This window comes from Phyllobates terribilis, unplaced genomic scaffold (genome assembly GCF_046119375.1).
Source record: "Phyllobates terribilis strain yellow unplaced genomic scaffold, ASM4611937v1 Scaffold_2__4_contigs__length_985480577, whole genome shotgun sequence".
NCBI classification, from domain to species: domain Eukaryota; kingdom Metazoa; phylum Chordata; class Amphibia; order Anura; family Dendrobatidae; genus Phyllobates; species Phyllobates terribilis.
The window spans coordinates 795,243,215-795,264,611 of record NW_027362762.1 but is presented as its reverse complement, the minus strand read 5'-3'; the positions used below and the strand labels follow the sequence as shown (position 1 = coordinate 795,264,611).

At 40.5% G+C, this 21,397-nt stretch overlaps 1 protein-coding gene across 2 annotated transcripts in view; it reads left to right on the top strand.

Moving 5' to 3' along the window:
• Positions 1-9,909, top strand: part of PHKA2 (phosphorylase kinase regulatory subunit alpha 2) — a 98,457-nt gene extending 88,548 nt beyond the window's left edge. For both annotated transcript variants that reach the window (XM_073667434.1, XM_073667442.1), the window contains 2 exons: positions 3,961-4,161; positions 8,018-9,909. In XM_073667434.1, the coding sequence (XP_073523535.1) occupies positions 3,961-4,161; positions 8,018-8,191 (375 nt within the window). In that variant the 3' untranslated portion in view covers positions 8,192-9,909. The remainder of the gene's footprint in view (positions 1-3,960; positions 4,162-8,017) is intronic.
• The last annotated feature ends 11,488 nt before the right edge of the window (positions 9,910-21,397 follow it).

Sequence of the window (21,397 nt, the reverse complement as noted above, 5' to 3'; positions counted from 1 at the left end):
GCTTCTCTATGTTGTGTAGTATTCCATATGGTCAGTGGTTAACAATTCTCAAAAGTGATCCAAAGAAGAACAATCAGTGAAACGGCATGAGGGTTATGGGAACCTACAGCTCATTGATGTGTGTGGAAAGTGCAGGCTAGCCCACCTGTATAGTGTCCATTTTAGGACATGATCAGATATCAAAATCAAACATCAGAATGATGTCAGTTTGAGGCTAAATACCCTGTCTGACAAGTGATTTTGACAAGTGATCCTGACAAGTGACTTTTACAACTGTAATGATAATAAAAAAGTCACTGTTCGCTGATGGGACTTGAACCCAAAACTCTACATCTAGAAGCCAGTGCGATAACCACTGAGTAAAACTGATAAACTCAGTTGAGGAAAGCTAAGCGTTCTATTTGGTTATATAATTTTCAGTGCAAATCTTGTCTGAAACTGATTGGGACTTTCAGAAATACCTCCTCCAAGCCAAATTCAAATGATGTTTGATTTTGATGTGTGAGTCTGATGTGTGACTTTCGTCAAACATCAGAATCACAATGACTTTTAGTCACCCTGAGTATTTTCATGGTTGATCTCATAAGACAAGAAAAGCTACCAGTCAGTATCACTTGACTGAATAGCTTAATGGTAAGACATCAGCCTCTGAAACTACAATGTCTGGGTTCAAATCCCATTGGGAATGATATTTTTTTGTAATTATGCCTATTTAGCACGCAAACTACAGGGGTGTTTTAGATTTAATATCTATATCTAACATTCTGATTGTCATCCTGACGTGTTAAGAGTCTCAGACGTGCTGTCTATTTGCATGGTAAATTACATAGCCAAAGTAAATTGGGAATTTGCAGCTTGTTCTTGGGTGGATGGAAAGAAAAATTTACATTAAATAAATGTTATCATTAGACCCCTTTAAGAAATTATGCAAATGTACGGTCACTTGGAAATAGATATGTAGTAAATTAGTGCCTCCAAATTTACTTTGGCTATGTAATTTACCATGCAAATAGACAGCGTGTCTGAAACTCTTAACACATCAGGATGACCATCAGTATGTCCGATATTAAAAGTAAAACACCTCTGTAGTTTGCGTGCTAAATAGGCATAATTACAAAAAAAAAAAAGAAAACATTCCTTTTGGCATTTGAACCAAGCCATTGTAGTTTCAGAGACTGATGCCTTACCATTGATGTATCCAGTCAAGAAATACTGACTGAGAGCTTTTCTTATCTTATGAGATCAACCATGAAAATACTCAGGGTGACTAAAAGTCATTGTGATTCTGATTCTGATGTTTGAAGAAAGTCACACATCGGACTCACACATCAGAATCAAACATTTGAATTTGGATTGGAGGAGGTATTTCTGAAAGCCTCAATAAGTTTCAGACAAAGCTTGCACTGAAAATCATATAAATAAATACAACGTTTAGCTTTTCTCTACTGAGTTTATAGCTCAGTAATTAGTGCACTGGCTTCTAGACGTAGAGTTTTGGGCTCAAGTCCCATCAGTGAACAGTGAATTTTTTTTATTATTATTATTACAGTTGTAAAAGCCACTTGTCAGAATCACTTGTCAGAATCACTTCTCAGAATCAGTTCTTAGAATCACTTAGTAAAATCAGTTCTCAGACAGGGTATTTAGCCTCAAACTGACATCATTCTGATGTTTGATTTTGATATCTGATCTTGTCCTAAAATGGACACTGTACACCTGGTCCCATCTTACCAATGTAGCACAAATTGTTAAAGAATTTAGACTCCAATTTATCATTTTCATTTTTTTTAATGACTTTTCTTTTTAACCCATTACTGGCTTGGGGCATATTAGTATGCCCCAGGCCATAACCCCCGGTTACGTGAGGGCTCCGGCGCTGAGCCCAAACTGAACCGGGCATATGTTAGCTGATTCTTACAGCTGGCATGTGCCCGCAACAGCCGCGGGTGGAATCGCGATCCACCCGCGACTGTTAACCAGTTAAATGCCGCTGTCAATCTCTGACAGCGGCACTTAACATCGCCGCGCCGGAAGCGCTGCATTAGCCCCGCCCATCGGTGACTGCGTCACGTGATCGCGGGTCACCGATGCGTGGGCATGACAACCCAGGGTCTGCAGCAGACCCCTGTGGTTGTCATGTCTCGCTTGCTATGAGCGCCACCTAGTGGTCAGCGCTCATAGCACATGAGCATTTCTGCTACACAGAGGCGACCTGCTCATCACCTCTGTGTAACAGAAACAATCAAATAACTGCAGCTTCTATTGAAGACTATTGAAGCATGCAGAAAGTGAAAAAAAAGTTTTTAAAAATATAGAAAAAATAAAAAAAATATAAAAGTTAAAATCACCCCCCTTTTGCCCCATTCAAAAAAAAAAACAAAAACACATACATATATTTGGTATCGTCGCGTTCAGAATCGCTCGATCTATCAATGTAAAAAAATAATTAATCCGATCGGTAAACGGCGTAACGAGAAAAAAATTCTAAACGCCTGAATTATGTTTTTTTGGTCATCGCAACATTGAAATAAAATGCAATAATGGGCGATTAAAACATCACATCTGCCCCAAAATAATATCAATAAAAACTTCAGCTCGACACGCAAAAAATAAGCCCTCACCCGGCTCCAGATCCTGAAAAATGGAGACGCTACGAATCTCGGAAAATGTCCCCATTTTTTTTTTTTTTTTTTTTTAGCAAACTTTGGATTTTTTTTCACCACTTAAATAAAAAAGAACTTATACATGTTTGGTGTCTACGAACTTGTAATGACCTGGAGAATAATCATGGCAGGTCAGTTTTAGCATCCAGTGAACATAGTAAAAAGAAAACAAAAAAACAACCGTGGAATTGCATTTTTTTTTCAATTTCACCGCACTTGCAATTTTTGTTTTCCAGTACACGATATGGTAAAACCAGTGATGGCGTTACAACTTGTCCTTCAAAAAATAAGCCCTCACATGGCCATATTGACCGAAAAATAAAAAGGCTATGGCTCTGGGAAGAAGGGGAGCAAAAAATCAAAACGCAAAAATGGAAAATGCTCCGGTCATTAAGGGGTCTTGTGGTAACAGTAGCCATTTTTTTGCTAAATTCTTCCTCTTTGTGCATGTGATGAATTTAGTGCAAAATTAAAGTTGCTCTTTTTTTATGTTTTATACCCTTTAAAATGTTGCAAAAATAAAATGAGACAATTGGAGTACAATTGCTCAAAAATGCTGCGACTTTGTAAAAAGTTGTAATTCATGAATTGTGCTAATACATCAGGACTTCCACTTAAATCAATAGGACGTGAATTGTGACCCAGTAGTAGGTGTTGTGGGATGTTGCTTTCAAGCATTGCAGCCCTGCTAATACTAGGAATTAGTGATAATCCCAAAGGTTCGTACAAACCAATAAGACATTGTTGCCATATGTTAACAATTTGCCATTATGGTGAGATAATACCATTAAACATGGCAACTGTAACGGAAAAGTATTTGCTTGGTGACAGCATTGTTGGGTAGGAGGCAGGGGAAGGTTAGGAGCTCACCACGTTGACGGCTTGCAAGCTTCAGTTCTGGTTGAGTCCATCCGGTGGGTGCCGTACCCACTGGTGATTACAGTCATGCAGAAAGAGAGGAATGGGGAATTCATCGGCACTTCTGACCAGACAATGAAATTAAATCCTTTATTTTTTGAAGATTAAAATTGTTAAAAAAATAGAAATCTCAGAACCTGACGCGTTTCTGGTGTACAGCGACACCCTAAGAATAAGGTTCTGAGGCTTCTGTTTTTTAACAATTTTAATCATCAATCAATAAAGGATTTCATTTTATTGTCTGGTCAGATGTGCCGATGAATTCCCCATTCCTCTCTTTCTATTTGCTCGGTGCTTGTCATTTTCCCCAGATACGACACTTTGTTTTTAGTCTTTGTAAATATTTTATATTACCAAAAATTAATTTTCTTTCAATCAGATGACTGCTGGTGAAATCAAATTTGCTGTACACGTGGAGTCTGTCCTCAACCATGTTCCTCAGCCGGAATACAGACAGCTGCTAGTGGAGGCCATACATGTGCTCACCCTGGTATCAGACATGGATATTGACAGCATTGGCGGTGTCATCCTTGTGGATCGCATTGTGCACATGGCCAGTGACCTGTTTCTTCAGGACCAGGTATGGATTACTTTCTTTAGGAAACTTTTTGGATATAAATCATTGGACTGTTCTATTTTTTATAGAGATGCCAGTTGATCTCTGTTGTGAGCTATGACAGAGTTGAATATATGTGTAAGACACGTACCACTGCATGAAAACCCATTAGCACTTGTAACTGCTTGCTTACCTGTATACAATACACTCCAATACTATAGGTGGGATTCATAGGAGTCCCAACAATGGCAGACATGCAGGCTTCCAATGGGTAACCTATCCGTATCCTGCAATTGCATTGGGAGAGGATATTGATGGTTGTGGGAAGCATACCCCCCTTTGCTTCAAACCCCTTAAATACTGATGTCTCAAATGACAGTGGCATCTAAGGTCTTAAGCTGTTGTGATCAAACCTTGCTCCTGTAGCAGCAGTTACTTTCTAGAGCCGGCTGTGTAACACTGCCAGCACCCAGTTTCTGAGCCCGCTCCATGCAGTTAGAGCGCACAAATGCATTAAAGGAGATGTTCACTATTTGGCCACCCCCTTCATAATCACCATATTTCACTACATAAAATAATAACAGACTGTAATTACCACCGGTGTCGGTAACTCATCTCTCAGAGCTCGAATGAAGTTATGTCACGTGAGCCCTGCAGCCAATCGGCGGCCGCTTCAGTCGCACTTCCTTCCAACTTAATTGGATGTCCGGCTTGTCCGAAAGAGGTGACCATTAGCGGCTGCGTGGGGGAATATGGTGATTGAGAAAGGGTTGTCCAAGATGTGGACAACCCCTTTAAGTGTACACAACATATTGCCAAAGTTTTAAACATGTTCTTCCCCCTAATTTCAATATATTTCATGAATAATCCAACCAGCTACAGTAAATATCAGTACTTTTAGACTTTCTTCACTCATTTTTTTCCTGCTTTTTAAAAAAAAAATAAATAAATTCCTATGATTATCCTGTATTGTTTAAAAAAAATCAAGTTTTTCTTTACTCTTGTAAAAACCCTATGGGAAAAATGTAAAAAAAAGCCAAACCTAGAACATGTTTCATTTGTTAAATAAAGACTGCCAAAAAAACCATAAAACTCACCCAATGTCTTAAAGCAAGGCAAAAAAAACCTGCATTGTTTGAAGTTCATTTCATACTTTCTTTTTTTCCTATTGATTATAGCCATCATCTGACTGCAACGTTTATTGTGCAAAAAAAAATAGTGGCTTAAATAACAGCATTTTACATAGATTGCTGAAAGAAGGTGCTGGTCCTTGTCTCTCTGTTCTTGCTTTCCTGCCTGTCATAAAAGCAGGAGCATTCCACTGGACAATGACAATGACAGGGACAGTGCATGATGGCAATTGAAGGAAATTAAGTTCTAGCACCTATAGTGCAGGGAGAATACTGATGAAAAGGAACAATCCACTGAAAGTAGTGGATGGCAAATTACAAAGAATTTAAATAGCAAACTGAAGAGTGATCCAATATATTCAGATAAAGAAAAGCTGTGTGTGACTGAAAATGGGTGATAAGTGTATGTAAATACCTGTGTGCCAGTTCAGCTGGTCTCATCACTGGGATCCACACCATTGGAGCAAAGGGTGAATGTGTATGTATGCAGTGTCAACACACCATGATGTTCAACAATTGTATGCCAGTCCCGGATCACATCTCTAGGCCCTGAAGGCTCAGATTGTCTGCCAGCTTGGTCCTATATACCACATCTTAAGTCATATATACATTGTTTGTCTGCATGGATATGCGCTTCTCACAACATCACACCATCCGTGTGGTCTTCCTATTATATCTCTATGGGTGTCCTACACTCAAGCCCACATCCCACAGCATCATGAGCGGCTATTTACCAATAAATGTTATTTAGTGTGTCCATATCCTGCCACCAGGGAAGCTTATGGGCACAAGGTTACTGTGTCTAACATATGCTGTTGGCCACACTTATCTCAAGATGTGTAGCCAAGTTTGCCAGCTTTATAAAAAAAGCAACAAGATTTAAAGTTAGTCCTGACATTCATCACCAAATTGTCAAGGATTTTTCTGCCATGTGTCGATATTATAAGCTGCATGTTTAAAGGCAATATTTCATGAGAAATTGGAATCTTTAAGGAGTAACTTTAAGGAGTTTTATAAACCAATAATACAAGTAAGATATATTACAAAGCTTCTTATTTTATCATCTGCTTCTTTCTCCACCTGGATGGATTATTTCAATAATCTAATTTCCCAGATAAAATCTGTATTCGGTGAAGACAGATTGTTACATTACTGAGATAGGAGATGGCAGCTGCTACTAATAACATTCTATACAGATGGGCGAGGAGGCAGCAGCTCAGCTTTATAGCTCTTCCTCCTCCTGCAGTTGCTACTGATAAGATTCTCTCTCGATAATATAAAAATCTGTCTTCACTGAATACAGATTTTACCCATAAATTGAGAATTTTGAAAATAACTAATAAATTTGATACTTCTTCCTTTAGCACTCCCCTCATAAGACTGATGTACAAAACATCAGCCTTAATGAATCAGGAGCTGTAGTCTATAAAAAACCCAGTGTCTATAAGAAAAATGTATGATGGGTACATATACTCATAGAAGTAACTGTATGTTATATTGTGTGTGTGTGTGTGTATATATATATATATATATATATATATATACACATACACATATACATATATATATGTATATATCTATACATATATAATATCAAAAGACTGACCGCACTTCCAAACAGAAAAAGACAAGTTTTATCAGGTGCAAGCTAAGAGAGCCATTCTATGTAACTAACAAATTAAAGCTGCACTCTGAAACGTTATAATATGTAAATATTGAATATATGAAACTGGAACTGCATTATTGCTGTAGAAAGCATGTTAAATAATGAAGGTACTTAGCGCACAAATTGGCCAATTCGTGTGAGCCCAATAGCCCGCAACAAGGTGTACCGCTTTGTTGGGACCCTAAACCTAACATGATGCCTCTCCTGTGCTAAAAGCCTACAAGTATATGGGCAGGTAGGATCAAGCTCTATTTAGAAATGCCTTAGGCTGATGGGATGAGTGCATCAATTGTATATATACAGTAATTGTAGGCTTCTAGCCCGGGAGAGGCATCATGTTAGGCTTAGGGTCCCAACAAAGGGGTACGCCTTGTTGCTGGCTATTGTGCTCACAAGAATTGGCCAATTTGTGCACTAAGTACCTTCATTATTTAACATGTTTTCCACAGCAGTAATGCAGTTCCAATTTCATATATTCAATGTTTACATATTATATAGTGTTTCAGAGCACAGCTTTAATTTGTTAGTTTGTTTGTATGTTATATTGGATCAGATGTATTCCAATAAAGATTAGATATATTTTCTAATGTTCTGCATTATTTTTGATACTAGGCTTTCGCTTCTGTTTTTGTCTTCAGTAGATAAATACATTTTTTTACTATGGTCCTAAAAACTAACAAGCAGGTAGTTGCTAACTGAGGAAACTACCTGCCTTTTCTACCAAACTCAAAGCAGTCATCGACCGTTCCTGCCAGCGATTCCGCTGCTTTACGTCAGCAGAGCAGCTCTTCTTATTCCCGGCTGCTCTGTCGACTGGGCACAATTGGCAGGTAGTTAGCAACTTCTTGCTTGTCAGTTTTTAGGCCCCTAAAAAAATAAACAGTCCTAGATAACCCCTTTAAAGGCCCAGGAGGATTTTTAATAATTCTCAGTGGTGCGGAAAACATCAACTCATATATAATTATAATAGATGCTAATTGTCAGTAAATTGTACATTTACCCATCTGATATTATACAGTACATGCTGCTCGTAAATCTTTTCAGTTTCATCTCAAACTTAATCTGGTATCCTTTTGTTTAACAGAAAGCCCTGGGAGCCGGAGATTATTACCTCGAGCAGGATCCAGCAACTGGGATCTGCAACTTCTTCTATGACAGCGCTCCCAGCGGGGCCTTTGGTACAATGACTTACCTGACCAAAGCTGTGGCCTCTTACCTGCAGGACTACTTACCAAGTTCCAGTTGTATGATGCAGTAAATTGTTAAATTTGAAGTCCGGAACCAAATATTGTAGATGTTTTTCAGCTGCGCAAGAGCTTTGTTGTAGAGGTGTCTAAATGGTTAATATTGCAAGAAACATGCAGCTGTTACTGGAAAATTACAGGCAACTTATTACATGGAATTTTTTTAATTATAGTTTGAACTGAAAACTATTCTTGTAAATTTTAAGCTCAGCGTTGGGCCGCGGGAAAAGAGAATGTCACTAGAAAATGTATACACGCTATATTTATGGTAATATATACAATACTTTATGATTAGAGTTTATTATTTAAATGGTTAATATATTTGATGAAATTAAATTAAAAAAATCAGTGCGAAGTCGAAAACAAAAAATCTTTAGGGTTCATGTTGTATACCAAAAAAACTAACTTGTATCAGCAACTTGTGGATATAGAAATAGATTAAAGAGGTCATCCACATTGTACATGATTGGGCAAAGGGTGGTAATGCTGTAAAATGACAAAATAAACATTCATTACCCTATTGCAACCTTTGCCGTTTTGCTGCCCCCTGCTGGTCATTGTTGCTGAGTTACAGCGATAATGTCCCATCTACAACATGTGACTGGTAAAGTGAGGCACTGGGCTCAGCAGTGAAGGCGAGACAGGCGGAACAGGACTTCTAAGGCAAGTCACTTGGTCATGTTTTGTAGGCAGCATTGAAGCAGCAGGGATTCAGCATGTAAGTATTGCTTACTTTACAGCCATGCCTTTGCAACAATTGTGTCTGATCTCAGACAAGCTCATTAAAGGAGTTGTCTGGGACTTTTAAATTGACAGCAAATCCATAGGATAGGGCATCAGTATCTGATCGGTGGAGGTTTGACTTCCGGCATTCCTGACAGTCAACTGTTCAGTGCCGTTGGGGGGTGGAAGTTGTCAGTTGGAGATCTGCACAGCTCCTTCAGTTGTAAAGTGAGTGTGGTTGGGTACTGCATATCTGACCCCTATTCAAATCAATAGGAGCGAATGTGCAGGACCCCCAGTTGATAGACATGTCATGTTGTGCAGCTCCACAACTGTGCACTTCTGCCCACCGCCAGCTCCAAGAACAGCTGATCGGCAGAGGTGACGGGTGTCGCACCGCCACAGATCAGGTATTTATGACCTATCCTAAGGGTAGGCCATCAATGTATAAGTCCCAGACAACCCATGTAAGAGAGTTGAGACTGACACAGTTCCTAGCATAACAAGGTGTGATATTAAAGACATTGGCCATTTTATCTTTATTTAAACAAACGTGTTGGCGATATGAATTTGTGGTACTTACTAGTAGGTCACTCATTTCACAAAGAAATACAGAAAGCGCAGCGCAGCACATATAATTGCTAAGGCGCCCAGTAAATTCAGCATCTTTGTTCTGTGAACCTTAGAAGCACCTCTCTTCCTCCTCAGTAACGGTCTGTTCCTCCTCTCCTAAACCGCTGTGATCTGAAGATGGCATGACCTCTAACCTGTAATACTCATATATTGGTAAAATCATGTTCCTAACACCTTTGCTATATAAAGGTAATGTGGCCAACCCCTTTAATGAACAGCAGCTAGCTGCTACAATGTAGAAATCTTACTATTACACTGAAAACAGGTTGTCCCAAAACATTTTGGTCCACAGTTACAGAACGCAAACTCGTGTTCCTTTATGGTTAGATATATTCTCTTTGGGCATTACGATGCAATAAATCTTTTCTAAAAGTTATATTGTGATAAGGGTTTTGACGCAAAAAAAGTGGATTTGTCTGTATCCAGCCTTATTACATAGGTACAGATTATCTCTAAATTGTTAGGACTGTCTGGTCATTAAAGGGTTTATACAAGACTGTATAGTTTTTATTTATTTTTTTACTACAGGCCTAAGAACGATCAGGCCCATAGTCGTCTACTGCTCAGGCCGGTGATTTAGTGGCTTCTGCTGATGTCACATTGACAGAGCAGCGGCTTCTCTTCCGCTCTGCTCTGTTGATGGGGCATGACTGCTGAAGTCATGCTGATTGACAGCCAACTCCCCACTACCTAACTGCGGGGAGCTGGCTATCAATCAGCATGACATTTGTCAGTCACACCCTGTCAACAGAGCAGCCCGGAAGAGGAATAACTGCTCTGTTGAGGTGGAGCAGCTGAATAGCTGCCAGGAGCAGTCGTTGAGCGCTCTGAGCCGCCTCCAGGAAGAACAGGCAGATAGTTGCCTCTGTTCGTTTTAATGTCCTTAGTAAAAAAATATATTGGTCCTGGACAAGACCTCTAAAGAGATCAGTCCTGCATAAAATGATAGTGGATCACTCACTGACATTACAGTTCTCTTTCTGTTCTTAGAACTATTCTCCTGTGTTTTCAGAACATTTTGCTATTTTTATCACCATTTGCTGCAACACGTCTTTTAAGACATAACGCTTCCAGTATAGGAATGAAGCATAATTACAGTTGATTCAGCCAGGGCTATTTTTCACCGCTCTGATTCCAGATAATGCAATGTGACAACGCATCTGGTTTGGAACCTTATTAGCCCAAAACTGTACCTGAACCATTCATCTGCGAGTGTCTCTCTGTACCCTCTCCCTGTATTCATCAAATAGCACAGTGCTCCTGCCGAATCCCTCTTCTGTTAATAGGGTTTATAACCTCACGCTGGGCACAGTACTGCAGCTCTATTTCTGCTAATGAGACCAACGACTACATGGCATGTTCCTTATGTTATTTGTGACACTTCAGCGTAGGTGCCAGTGGTGAGAAAATCTGACCTAATGTAAAACTCTTGGAGTATCTTGTTAGATGCTGTCTGCTGAGCGGAAATCTTCTCTTGGGAATTAGTTTTTAGCTATCGCTCCCTCTTCTCAGTATATCATAGAAACACGTTCTCTTCAAATAGATTCCACTAAACATTTCCAGTTAAAGTCAAGTTAACTCCATATTTACTGCTACAATCATTTCTCAGTTCAGTTTCTTAAAATTTAAAATGAACAATGTTTCCAATTGTTGAATAAATCTTTGGCAATTTATTGGGGTATTTCCTTTAAATTGGGTGATCAAGTTTGAAAATTATCCCATAGCCGGTAGATAGGGGATAACGTTCCGATCGCCTGTGGTCCAATCATTGTGTTCCCCACTGATCCCGAGAACCAGGGCACTGGAGGGCCCTGACTGAATGGAGAAGTGGTCGATAAAGCGCAATGACTCTCCATTCATTCTAATGGGAGCGCCAAAGATCATTCGATTGTTGCACTCAGCAATCTCCGGCGCACCCTTAAAGAATGAATGGAGCGGTAGTGCGCTTCATCGACCACTTTTCCATTTAGTCAGGGCTTTCCAGTGCCCTGATTCTCGGGATCATTGAGGCCACGGTGGTTGGAGAGTTATCCCCTATTTGACAGATAACTTTGAAACTTGAGAACAACCGTTTAATTTAGAAATGGAAATGTCTCCTCCCACTCAAACCATTCTTACAGTGTCTTACCGATCGAGAGACTGCAGCTGCATCCCTCTCCTCTCTGTTCACTTAATGTTGTCATTTAGACAGACTTTTGGGGAATTAAGGGGGTTTATAAGTATTAACATACAGGAAAACATTCAGAGAACACTGATGTAGCGCCTTTTTTTTAGCCATTCTCATCACATGAAATCATGTATTGTGTGTACCCCTGAAGTAGGGTATTAGTAAGAACAGCATGGCGGTGTTTGTAGAGAGTGCAGTTGAGACCCTCCTGAATGGCAGCTAAAAGTGGCCGTAGATTAAAGTATTGTTGAATAATCATTATAAAAATTGGTGAATAATTGCTACACAGGTGCAGCCATACACATTTTAGTCCCATGTTGGTTCTGATAGTTGTCCAACCTGATCATCATGTTCAGTGCAGGCAAAGAACACAGGATTAGTGATGAGCGAGCACTAAAATGCTCGGATGCTCGAAGCTCAGGTCGAGCACATTGGAATACTCGGGTGCTCGACCTGAGCAACGAGCCCAATGTAAGTCTATGGGAAACTCGAGCATTTTTCTGGCGGCTCACCCGGCGGTCTGCAGAGGGCCTAAAATTGCCGAAATCGATGGGAATAATGCTCAATTAAGCGTCAGGCAGGCAGAATATATAGGCAGACAGGCAGGCAGGATATATAGGAGGGTGCATGAAAAACATAGCAGGGCACTTGGAACACACTAGTGCCCTCCGATTTTCATACACCCGTCTCTTTAAAAAAGCCGGCCGGCAATTCATCAGCTGCATACATCGGTACCCAACAATTTAGAACAGAAAGAATAGAGCATCACACATAGATTAGATAGATAGAAACATGTCAGTCATATATATAACAAGTACAGTGACAGTGTTGGTTACTGTACTTGTCATTTAGTGTTAAAATAAAGGATTTGTTAAAAAAAAAAAATTGGCGTGGGGTTCCCCGTAATTTTAGTCTCTAGCGGAGGTTAAGCAGATGGCTGGAGCAGATGTTTGAAGCCTGGGAAAGGGGTAATACCCACGGAGCTTACCAGGCTACTAATATCAGCCCCCAGCTGAATACCTAGCCTTTACTAGCTATTAAAATGGGGGACCCAAAAAAAAATGACTTGGGGTCCCCCCTATTTTAATAGCTAGCAAAGGCTAGGCAGACAGCTGGGGGCTGATATTAATAGCCCAGGAAGGGTGCCATGAATATTGGCCCCCTTCCAGGCTAGAAACACCAGCCGTCAGCCGCCCCAGAAATGGCGCATCCATAGGATGTGCAAATTCTGGCACTTAGCCTCGCTCTTCCCACTGCCCTGTAGCGGTGGCAGTGGGGTAATAGGGCTGGGGTTGATGTCAGCTTATAATGCCAGCTGACATCAAGCCCAGGTTAGTAATGGAGAGGCGTCTATAAGACACCCCCATTACTAACCCCATAGTGAAAGTTAAAAAAAAAACACAAACACCCAGAATAAAGTCCTTTAATTGAAATAAAGACACAATTCTTTATTGTTCTAAATTAAACTCTACTTACCGTCACGCCCATTCCAGCTGAAGCCAACGATCTCCTGCAATAAAAGTAAAATAATAAACCAACCTCATCCTTACCTTTCCATGGTTCCCAGGATGGCTTCAGCTCTGCAACATTGACATGACAGGCTGGATTGCAGCAGAACGCTGCCATCCAGCTTGCCATGCCGAAGACACTGAGAAGCTCCTCAGTAGAGCTCCTCAGTGTCTGGCTGTGACGGCATCCAGATGAGCCAAATTCATGTCCAATGAACTCAGCTCACCTCACGCACGTCACTGACAGCGTGGGAGAATTCTACTGCGCATGCGGTGCCGGCAAATGACGTCACCGCTTAAGCAGGAGAATTCTCCCACGATGGCACGGCATTGAGATGGCAGGCTGGATGGTAGCAGAACACCGTCCCAGCGTGGGAGAATTCTACTGCTCAAGCAGTGATGTCATTTGCCGGCACCACATGCGCAGGAGAATTCTCCCACGCTGTCAGTGAGGTGCATGAGGTGAGCAGAGTTCATTGGACACATGAACTCGGCTCATCTGGATGCCGTCACAGCCAGAAACTGAGGAGCTTCACTGAGGAGCTTCTCAATGTCTGCAGCATGGCAAGCTGGATGGCAGCGTTCTGCTGCTATCCAGCCTGCCATTTGCCGGCACCGCACGTGCAGTAGAATTCTCCCACGCTGTCAGTGACGTGCGTGAGGTGAGCTGAGTTCATTGGACATGAACTCGGCTCATCTGGATGCCGTCACAGCCAGACACTGAGGAGCTCCACTGAGGAGCTTCTCAGTGTCTTCGGCATGGCAAGCCGGATGGCAGCGTTCTGCTGCAATCCAGCCTGTCATGTCAATGTAGCAGAGCTGAAGCCATCCTGGGAACCATGGAAAGGTAAGGATGAGGTTGGTTTATTATTTTACTTTTATTGTAGGAGATCGTTGGCTTCAGCTGGAATGGGCGTGACGGTAAGTAGAGTTTAATTTAGAACATTAAAGAATTGTGTCTTTATTTCAATTAAAGGACTTTAATCTGGGTGTTTGTGTTTTTTTTTAACTTTCACTATGGGGTTAGTAATGGGGGTGTCTTATAGACACCTCTCCATTACTAACCTGGGCTTGATGTCAGCTGGCATTATAAGCTGACATCAACCCCAACCCTATTACCCCACTGCCACCGCTACAGGGCAGTGGGAAGAGCGAGGCTAAGTGCCAGAATTGGCTGACGGCTGGTGTTTCTAGCCTGGAAGGGGGCCAATATTCATGGCACCCTTCCTGGGCTATTAATATCAGCCCCCAGCTGTCTGCCTTGCCTTTGCTAGCTATTAAAATAGGGGGGACCCGACGTCATTTTTTTTGGGGGTCCCCCATTTTAATAGCTAGTAAAGGCTAGGTATTCAGCTGGGGGCTGATATTAGTAGTCTGGGAAGCTCCGTGGGTATTACCCCCTTCCCAGGCTTCAAACATCAGCCCCAGCTGTCTGCTTAACCTCCGCTAGAGACTAAAATTATGGGGAACCCCACGCCAATTTTTTTTTAAATAAATCCTTTATTTTAACACTAAATAACAAGTACAGTAACTAACACTGTCACTGTACTTCTTATATATGTGACTGACATGTTTCTATCTATCTAATCTATGTGTGATGCTCTATTCTTTCTATTCTAAATTGTCGGGTACCGGTGTATGCCGCTGCTGAATTGCCGGCTTTTCATGTTTCACTGTGAGCACTGTTCCCATCGATTTGGGCAATCACTGTAATGCCACAACCACCATGGCAGTGACATTACAGTGAGAGGCAGACAATCCCTGCATGATTGGTGCTCTAAATAGCGCCAAACATGCAGGACGGGGACCCGAGCTCCCGCCCGAGCATCTCTAAAGTACTCAGCGAGCTCCGAGCATCTCGAGTACTGAGATGCTCGGGCGAGTACCGAGCAGTTGCGAGCATGCTCGCTCATCACTACACAGGATCTTTCTGAGAATATGCTTCACGAAAAGATTGTCCGTGGATCAGAGATCATTCCTCCAACTATCTGACGAAAAAATTTAAACATGGCCAACAATAGTTCAGATGATGACAGCCTGTCATTGGGCTGCTATAATGATTGTTACAATTCACCAGACATATGTTCTTATGCTTGAAATCGTTTTCTTTGTCAACCTTAGTATAATGTATTTGGGCATCTTTACAGCCCCAGTAATCTAACATTCCCTATAATCAACTGTTCATGAAGCATCCTGAAATTCTTACAATTTACAATATATAAACTACGTTCAGATGGCACATGCATTGACTTAGAAAGACTTTAAAACTGAGCCAGGTCTTATTGCTTACTCACGTCCTAATGCCAGATGGTACTGATTGTGTAAATCTCTGTTTTTTTGTCAATTATTAATAGGTCGGTGGCACTCATGCAGGTAGCCAGGTACTATGACTCTGTTACTTATGATTGTTTCTTTCTAACAGTCTCGTTAGAAAAGCCATCGAAGATATTTCTGCAACATGAATGTGTTTTAATTCCAATGAGCTGATATACCATGTCAATTTTATGTACCCTGTGGTAACATTTCCTGGCTCAATCAATCTCGATTACCTATATTTGATTGTAGGAGGCATTGTCTATAATTAATTTATTCATTTTTGTTTACAGAATAACTTTTAATATTTTAGAAGGAAATCAATTTTAATAATATTGTAAGATGTATAAGCAGATGCATATACTTGTAGGATGTGTTCTCTTACGTTTAGTCCGCTTGATGGTATATTAACTGCTCTGTGAATTTCTGATAAAGGGAATTAATGATTCTAAATGTAGAAATTGTGGGTGGTTGAGCACTATGTCGTTTAGAGGAGGCTACTGTCTTGAGTGGAACTAGATTTGGTAGCAAATGTTTTGCATCAGTTTAGTGTTTTACATGGCGTGGATTTTCTTTAGTTTTTCTGCCTTGAAACATTAGGATTGTGTTGAGCATTTCACTTTCTGTATCGCAATAGTGAAGACCGCAATGCTATTCCGTACAAAGCAGGTCATTTTATGTGCAGGAATTTTCCACAATGTTTTTTTTTGGTGGGGGGGATCTGATTTTTTTTTATACCATTTTGACATGCATACAGATTTTTGATCTTTTTATTACATATTTAGGGGGCGTTAATAACACAACACAGAAATTTTGCAATTTTTTTCCCATTTTGATGTTGTACCAAATGTATTATTTTATTTTTTTTAGATTTCGCTATTTGCATTATAGTAAAAGGATATAAAAATTTTAGATCTGTTTTAAGAGGTTAAACTGTTGCTATTAGAACTAGCTCCAATCACAGCGTTTACTCTCGTGTGACCTCCATATAATGCAGCCAGCACCTGCCCTGTATAGCGTGGGCTCATCTGAACCCACTCCATATATCGATGGTGCCCTTCTACCGTACATGTGCGCCGCGTGTCGACAAGCAATTAACGATATAGAATCACACTGTCTTCATTAACGCAATAGAAGAAACAAAGCAAGTATGCTAAGAAAAGATTAAGAACTTTTGGGCTTAAAAAGTATAATCTAAGTAACCCTTCTTCTTAGCCAAAGCTCAGTCACAATTGCTGGCAGGTAGGGCTTCTCTCACAATGGTCCACCCAGATGGATGCCAAGCACCATTTATACTGTCGCTCTGGTAAATTTGGCCCTGGAAGTTGTATTGCGAGAGCTTTAGCTTCTCCTAGTTTAACCCTTTATCAGAATCTCGTGTAAAATGTGAATACAAAGCCAATGCAAGGAGTAAGGCAGCACAACAGACCTAAAGGTCATTAAAATAATACTGGTCGCCCTGAGACACCACTTTAATATCGTTTTTATTACAGACCTGAAACATACAATAATATGTAATGTACACTCATTACATATAAGTTGGAGCGTCCCGTGCGCTCTGCAGTGACACTGAATGTAGAATACTGAACTGCTGTTATACAGGTACCGTATATTGAATGTATGAAGAAATCAAGAATCAGAAATGTATTTGGTTACTGAACATTTCATATGGCCAGCATGTATAGCTCGACTTGCAGAAACGCATGTATGTGTATTCCTTTTTCTTACAATCTTCTCTTAATAAAGTAATATTCCTTTTAGGTTTGGTGTTTCTTCTTATTGCAAGTGAATATTTATGGGGACACATAGAAATATTACATATTTGATGTGTATAGGTACAATATGTAGATGGTTTATTCCCATGATCCTGTGTCGAATGTTAGTGGAAATTTGCCGTATATATATTGTGCTTTTTTGTTTTTGATTTGCTTTTTTTGGGAGAGTAACCTTTACATTGTGTGCAAACATTTTCAAGTGGTTTACAGATCAAGCAGCTTCTTCCATCATCAAAGGAATTGTTTCATCTGAACATCTGTTTTCCTATTTGGTATGTACTGTAAATGGCAACTTAAAAGAATAGGAGCCGATCTGCAGTACTCGGTAGCCAATGCCAGAGCTAAGAACAGCTGTCTGGGGATGCCGGGTGATGAACCCCCACTGATCATATATTATTGACCTGTCCCAGAAATAGGTCCTCAATATCATATGTCCAGACAACCCCTTTAACTGTCTTTATAATTTTAAATAGAAAATAGTGTTAAAGGGATTTTCCTTGACTATAACAAGCTGCTTGCTGATCTTCAATACTGGAAAACCCATTGACTTGTGTAGTGATGGTTTTGCATCCATGTTTTTGTATCCACTCTTCAAAATAAACAGGTTCTTGCAGAAAGCAGATTTATAAATGTTTGGTCATTGCTAGAGATAAGCGAACCCGAACTTAAAAGTTTGGCGTTCGTACTGGACAGTAAGTATCCGGTGCTAAATGCTGAACGCTGACTTCTCCCAGAAGTCCGTTGCAATGTTTGGAGTTCCGGGAGAAGTCCTTTGCAGAGAGAGAGAGAAATTTTCCAGCCAAAAGTTTGGGTCTCCATTGTTTTCTATGGGGTTCGGGTTCTTGGAATAAAGTTCGGGTACCAGAACCTGAACATCCACGGGTCCGCTCATCCCTAGTCATTACTGATCTGGAACCAGTTCTGAGAGTGTGCAAACTGTTGTGCAGTATATTAGTATAATAGGTAGTATAGCTTTATGCAGCCTGTAAATATATGTTCTTATGTCTAATCTAAAATGAAAGATGAGCAGTTTTATATTATTATAAAGAATTAAAAGTCACCCTAGAGTTCTCTGGTGGCGGTGAACTCCACAGTATTTACTATTGTGTAGGTATATTCTCCTCCAGCTCACATACTGGGGTAAGACCACTCCACTCTCCATTATCCTTGCACAAACTATGCTCATCTCCTGTAGACATTGTGTAGCCTGGATAGCAGGAGTACTGTATGTAGTAAGGATACTGATTTGGGAGTGGATTCCTTATAGTAAGAAAGCGGAAAGTTCCATGACTGGGTAACAGAGGGTAAACACATTGGACTTTTCTTTTAAAGGCTCTTATTAGTACGCCAAGGTTCTTACTCTTTCTCCCAGAGATACTTGTGATGGCAGTAGCTGTCGTTTCTAGAGTTCTTGTTGATGAAGTCTTCTGGATGCTGTAAAGCTTTACATTCGACAGTTTAGATAGATTTGTACTTTCAGTAAAAATTGCTTTATATTCTGTATCAGCAGAAGTGACATTGTGTCTGGTATCCTGATCAGTGCTGTTCGTATCTTCTACATGTGCAGTCTGCATCTCGACTATGGGCGTCTGTGCTGTTTGTATCTGCACAGGTAAAGTATGACTGTAGTAGATTTGTGATGGTGTGATGCCGGTCAGCATTTGTGCTGGAGTAGGTTCATTTGCTTTGATTTTGATATTGGAGTCCTCAGGAACGTTTGTGGTATTGTAGAGTTGCTTTAAGGGTGTGATTGTCTTTAAGATTGTTTCCAGCACACCAGCTAATAAATTTGTAACATAATTGTTTGGACTCATGTTTGCTGGTGTCTCATTTTCTGACAGGGCACTTAGGTATTTAGATTGTATTTGTTGGGTTGTTTGTGGAGCATTTGATGTTGGGTTCCCTAGATGTAATGGAGAGCCAACAGAGGAGTCCGTAGGAACACTTTTTTCATGTTTTACAAAATGTGAATGAGTTGATTGAGAATCCTTAAAGCCTAATAATCCAGTTGTGCTATAGGGATTCGCTTTTATCTGGGACGATTGATTTCTCTTTTGTGTTATTTTTGAGTTTGGTATATGCGTAACACTAGAAGACCAACTATATGAACTGGTAACATTTTTTCTGAAATGAGTCTGTGCAATATTCTTAACTGTAGATGTGATTTTAGTCACATTTAATCCTTTAAGACTTGGCTGAATCAGACTTTTTTTACCTTCAACTTCCAGATATATGTTTGGTGACTGTAGCTGTCTCTGCGGTCCCATCTCTGTTACATCGTTAGGTATGGAAATGATTCCTGAATGCTCCTGCATGTTTTCTGTGCCATTAAACAAAACCATTTTTGTGTCTTTCTTGAACAATGAGCTTGCAACTACAAATGTCCTTTCTGTCTCTGAATTCTTCTTTTGTAAGCTGGAACTCCTCATATCTGTCTCTAGAATAAAATGGAAAGAACCATTATATGATTATATTTTTAAAAGATATAAATATTAATTTCTACAAGTTTTATTCAAACCTATCATGCCCATGTTGCCAAATATTAATAGACTAGAAGTCAATTATATACTACATATCAAATTGAACACTGTAAAGAGAAAAAAGAATCCACAAAATTAACTTATAGGATTTAGGCTATGAACACATTAGCTTTATGGCTTTCATTTAAAACCACAGGTTCCAAACTGACACACGCAGGTTCTATTGACCTGGGCGACTCTTGCAATTACTAATCCCCGAGATCTCATCACATGAGGACTAGCAATCACAAGGGGCATCCAGGATACTGGTGTCGAGTGCCGGCACAGCGACTTCAGAGTATCAAAGTGTAAATATTACATTTTAATTTTTACATATATTCCAAAACCATTTAATTTAATAGAATCTAGGTATTATTGTACCTCTACACACGGGAATTGTGCTGTTCCACTTCTTTCCATTGCAATACATCATAGAAGGGCCTATAAGTTTGTATCCTTTTTTGCATGTTACAGTTATGACAGCATCGTTGTTACTCATTTGCAGAATTCCATATGCAATACCTGCTGGCATGTAGCAACCACTTGCTAGGAAAGTAAGAGAATGAAGGGGAAATTTATTAAGTTTCTGTTCAAGTAATGGACTACTAAACATATGGAACAAAAAGTTCTGTGCTGTTTCCTTGCAACATATCCTCAAGAAATCATTCCTCGACCCGACCTCTGCATTGAGCCCCATATTACAGCTCCAGTTTGTCTCTAAACTCCTCAAATAGCATGTCTATGCTGAACTTTCCTCTCACCTAACCTACTCATTGATGACCTACAATCTGGCTTCCTTCCCCTCCATTCTACCAAAACTTCCCTGACCAAAATTACTAACGACAAAGTTAACACAATGTTCTATACTCCTCCTTCTAGACCTTTCCTCTGCCTTCAACACAGTTGACTACTCCCTCCTACTACAAATACTCTCTTCCTTGACATCAAAAACCTTGCCCTCTCCTGGATCTCCTCATACTGTACCTTTCGAACTGCACATTTAACATCCCACACTACCTCCTCATCCCACACTGTCTCTGTCGGGGTCTCTCAAGGCTCTGCCCTAGGACCCCTACTCTTCTCAATCTATACCTTTGGCCTGGGACAGCTCCTAAAGTCCCATCCATGGATTTGGTACCACCTACATGCTGATGATACTCGGATCTACCTCTCCGGCCATAGCCTCCTTCTCCTCTCGCTTCTTAAAGCTCAATGTGGACAAAACTGAACTCATCATCCCGCATATCTTCCCTTATTGATGTATCTATCACAATAAATGACATCATGTTTTCCCCTGTACGTAAGTCCGCTGCCCCAGAGTAACCCTCAGCCCTGTCCTTCAAACCTCAATCCAAGCTCTCGCCACCTCCTGCCACCTCCAACTCAAAGATTTCCAGAATCCATCCTTTCCTTAACCCACAATCTACTAAAATGTTAGTGCATGCCCTAATTATCTCCCGCCTCCAATATCCTCTGTGGCCTCCCAGCTAACACTCTCGCACCTCTCCAGTCCGTCCTTAACTTTGCTGCCCGACTAATTGACCTTTCTCCTCACTACGCCTCTGCTTCTCCCCTCTTTAGA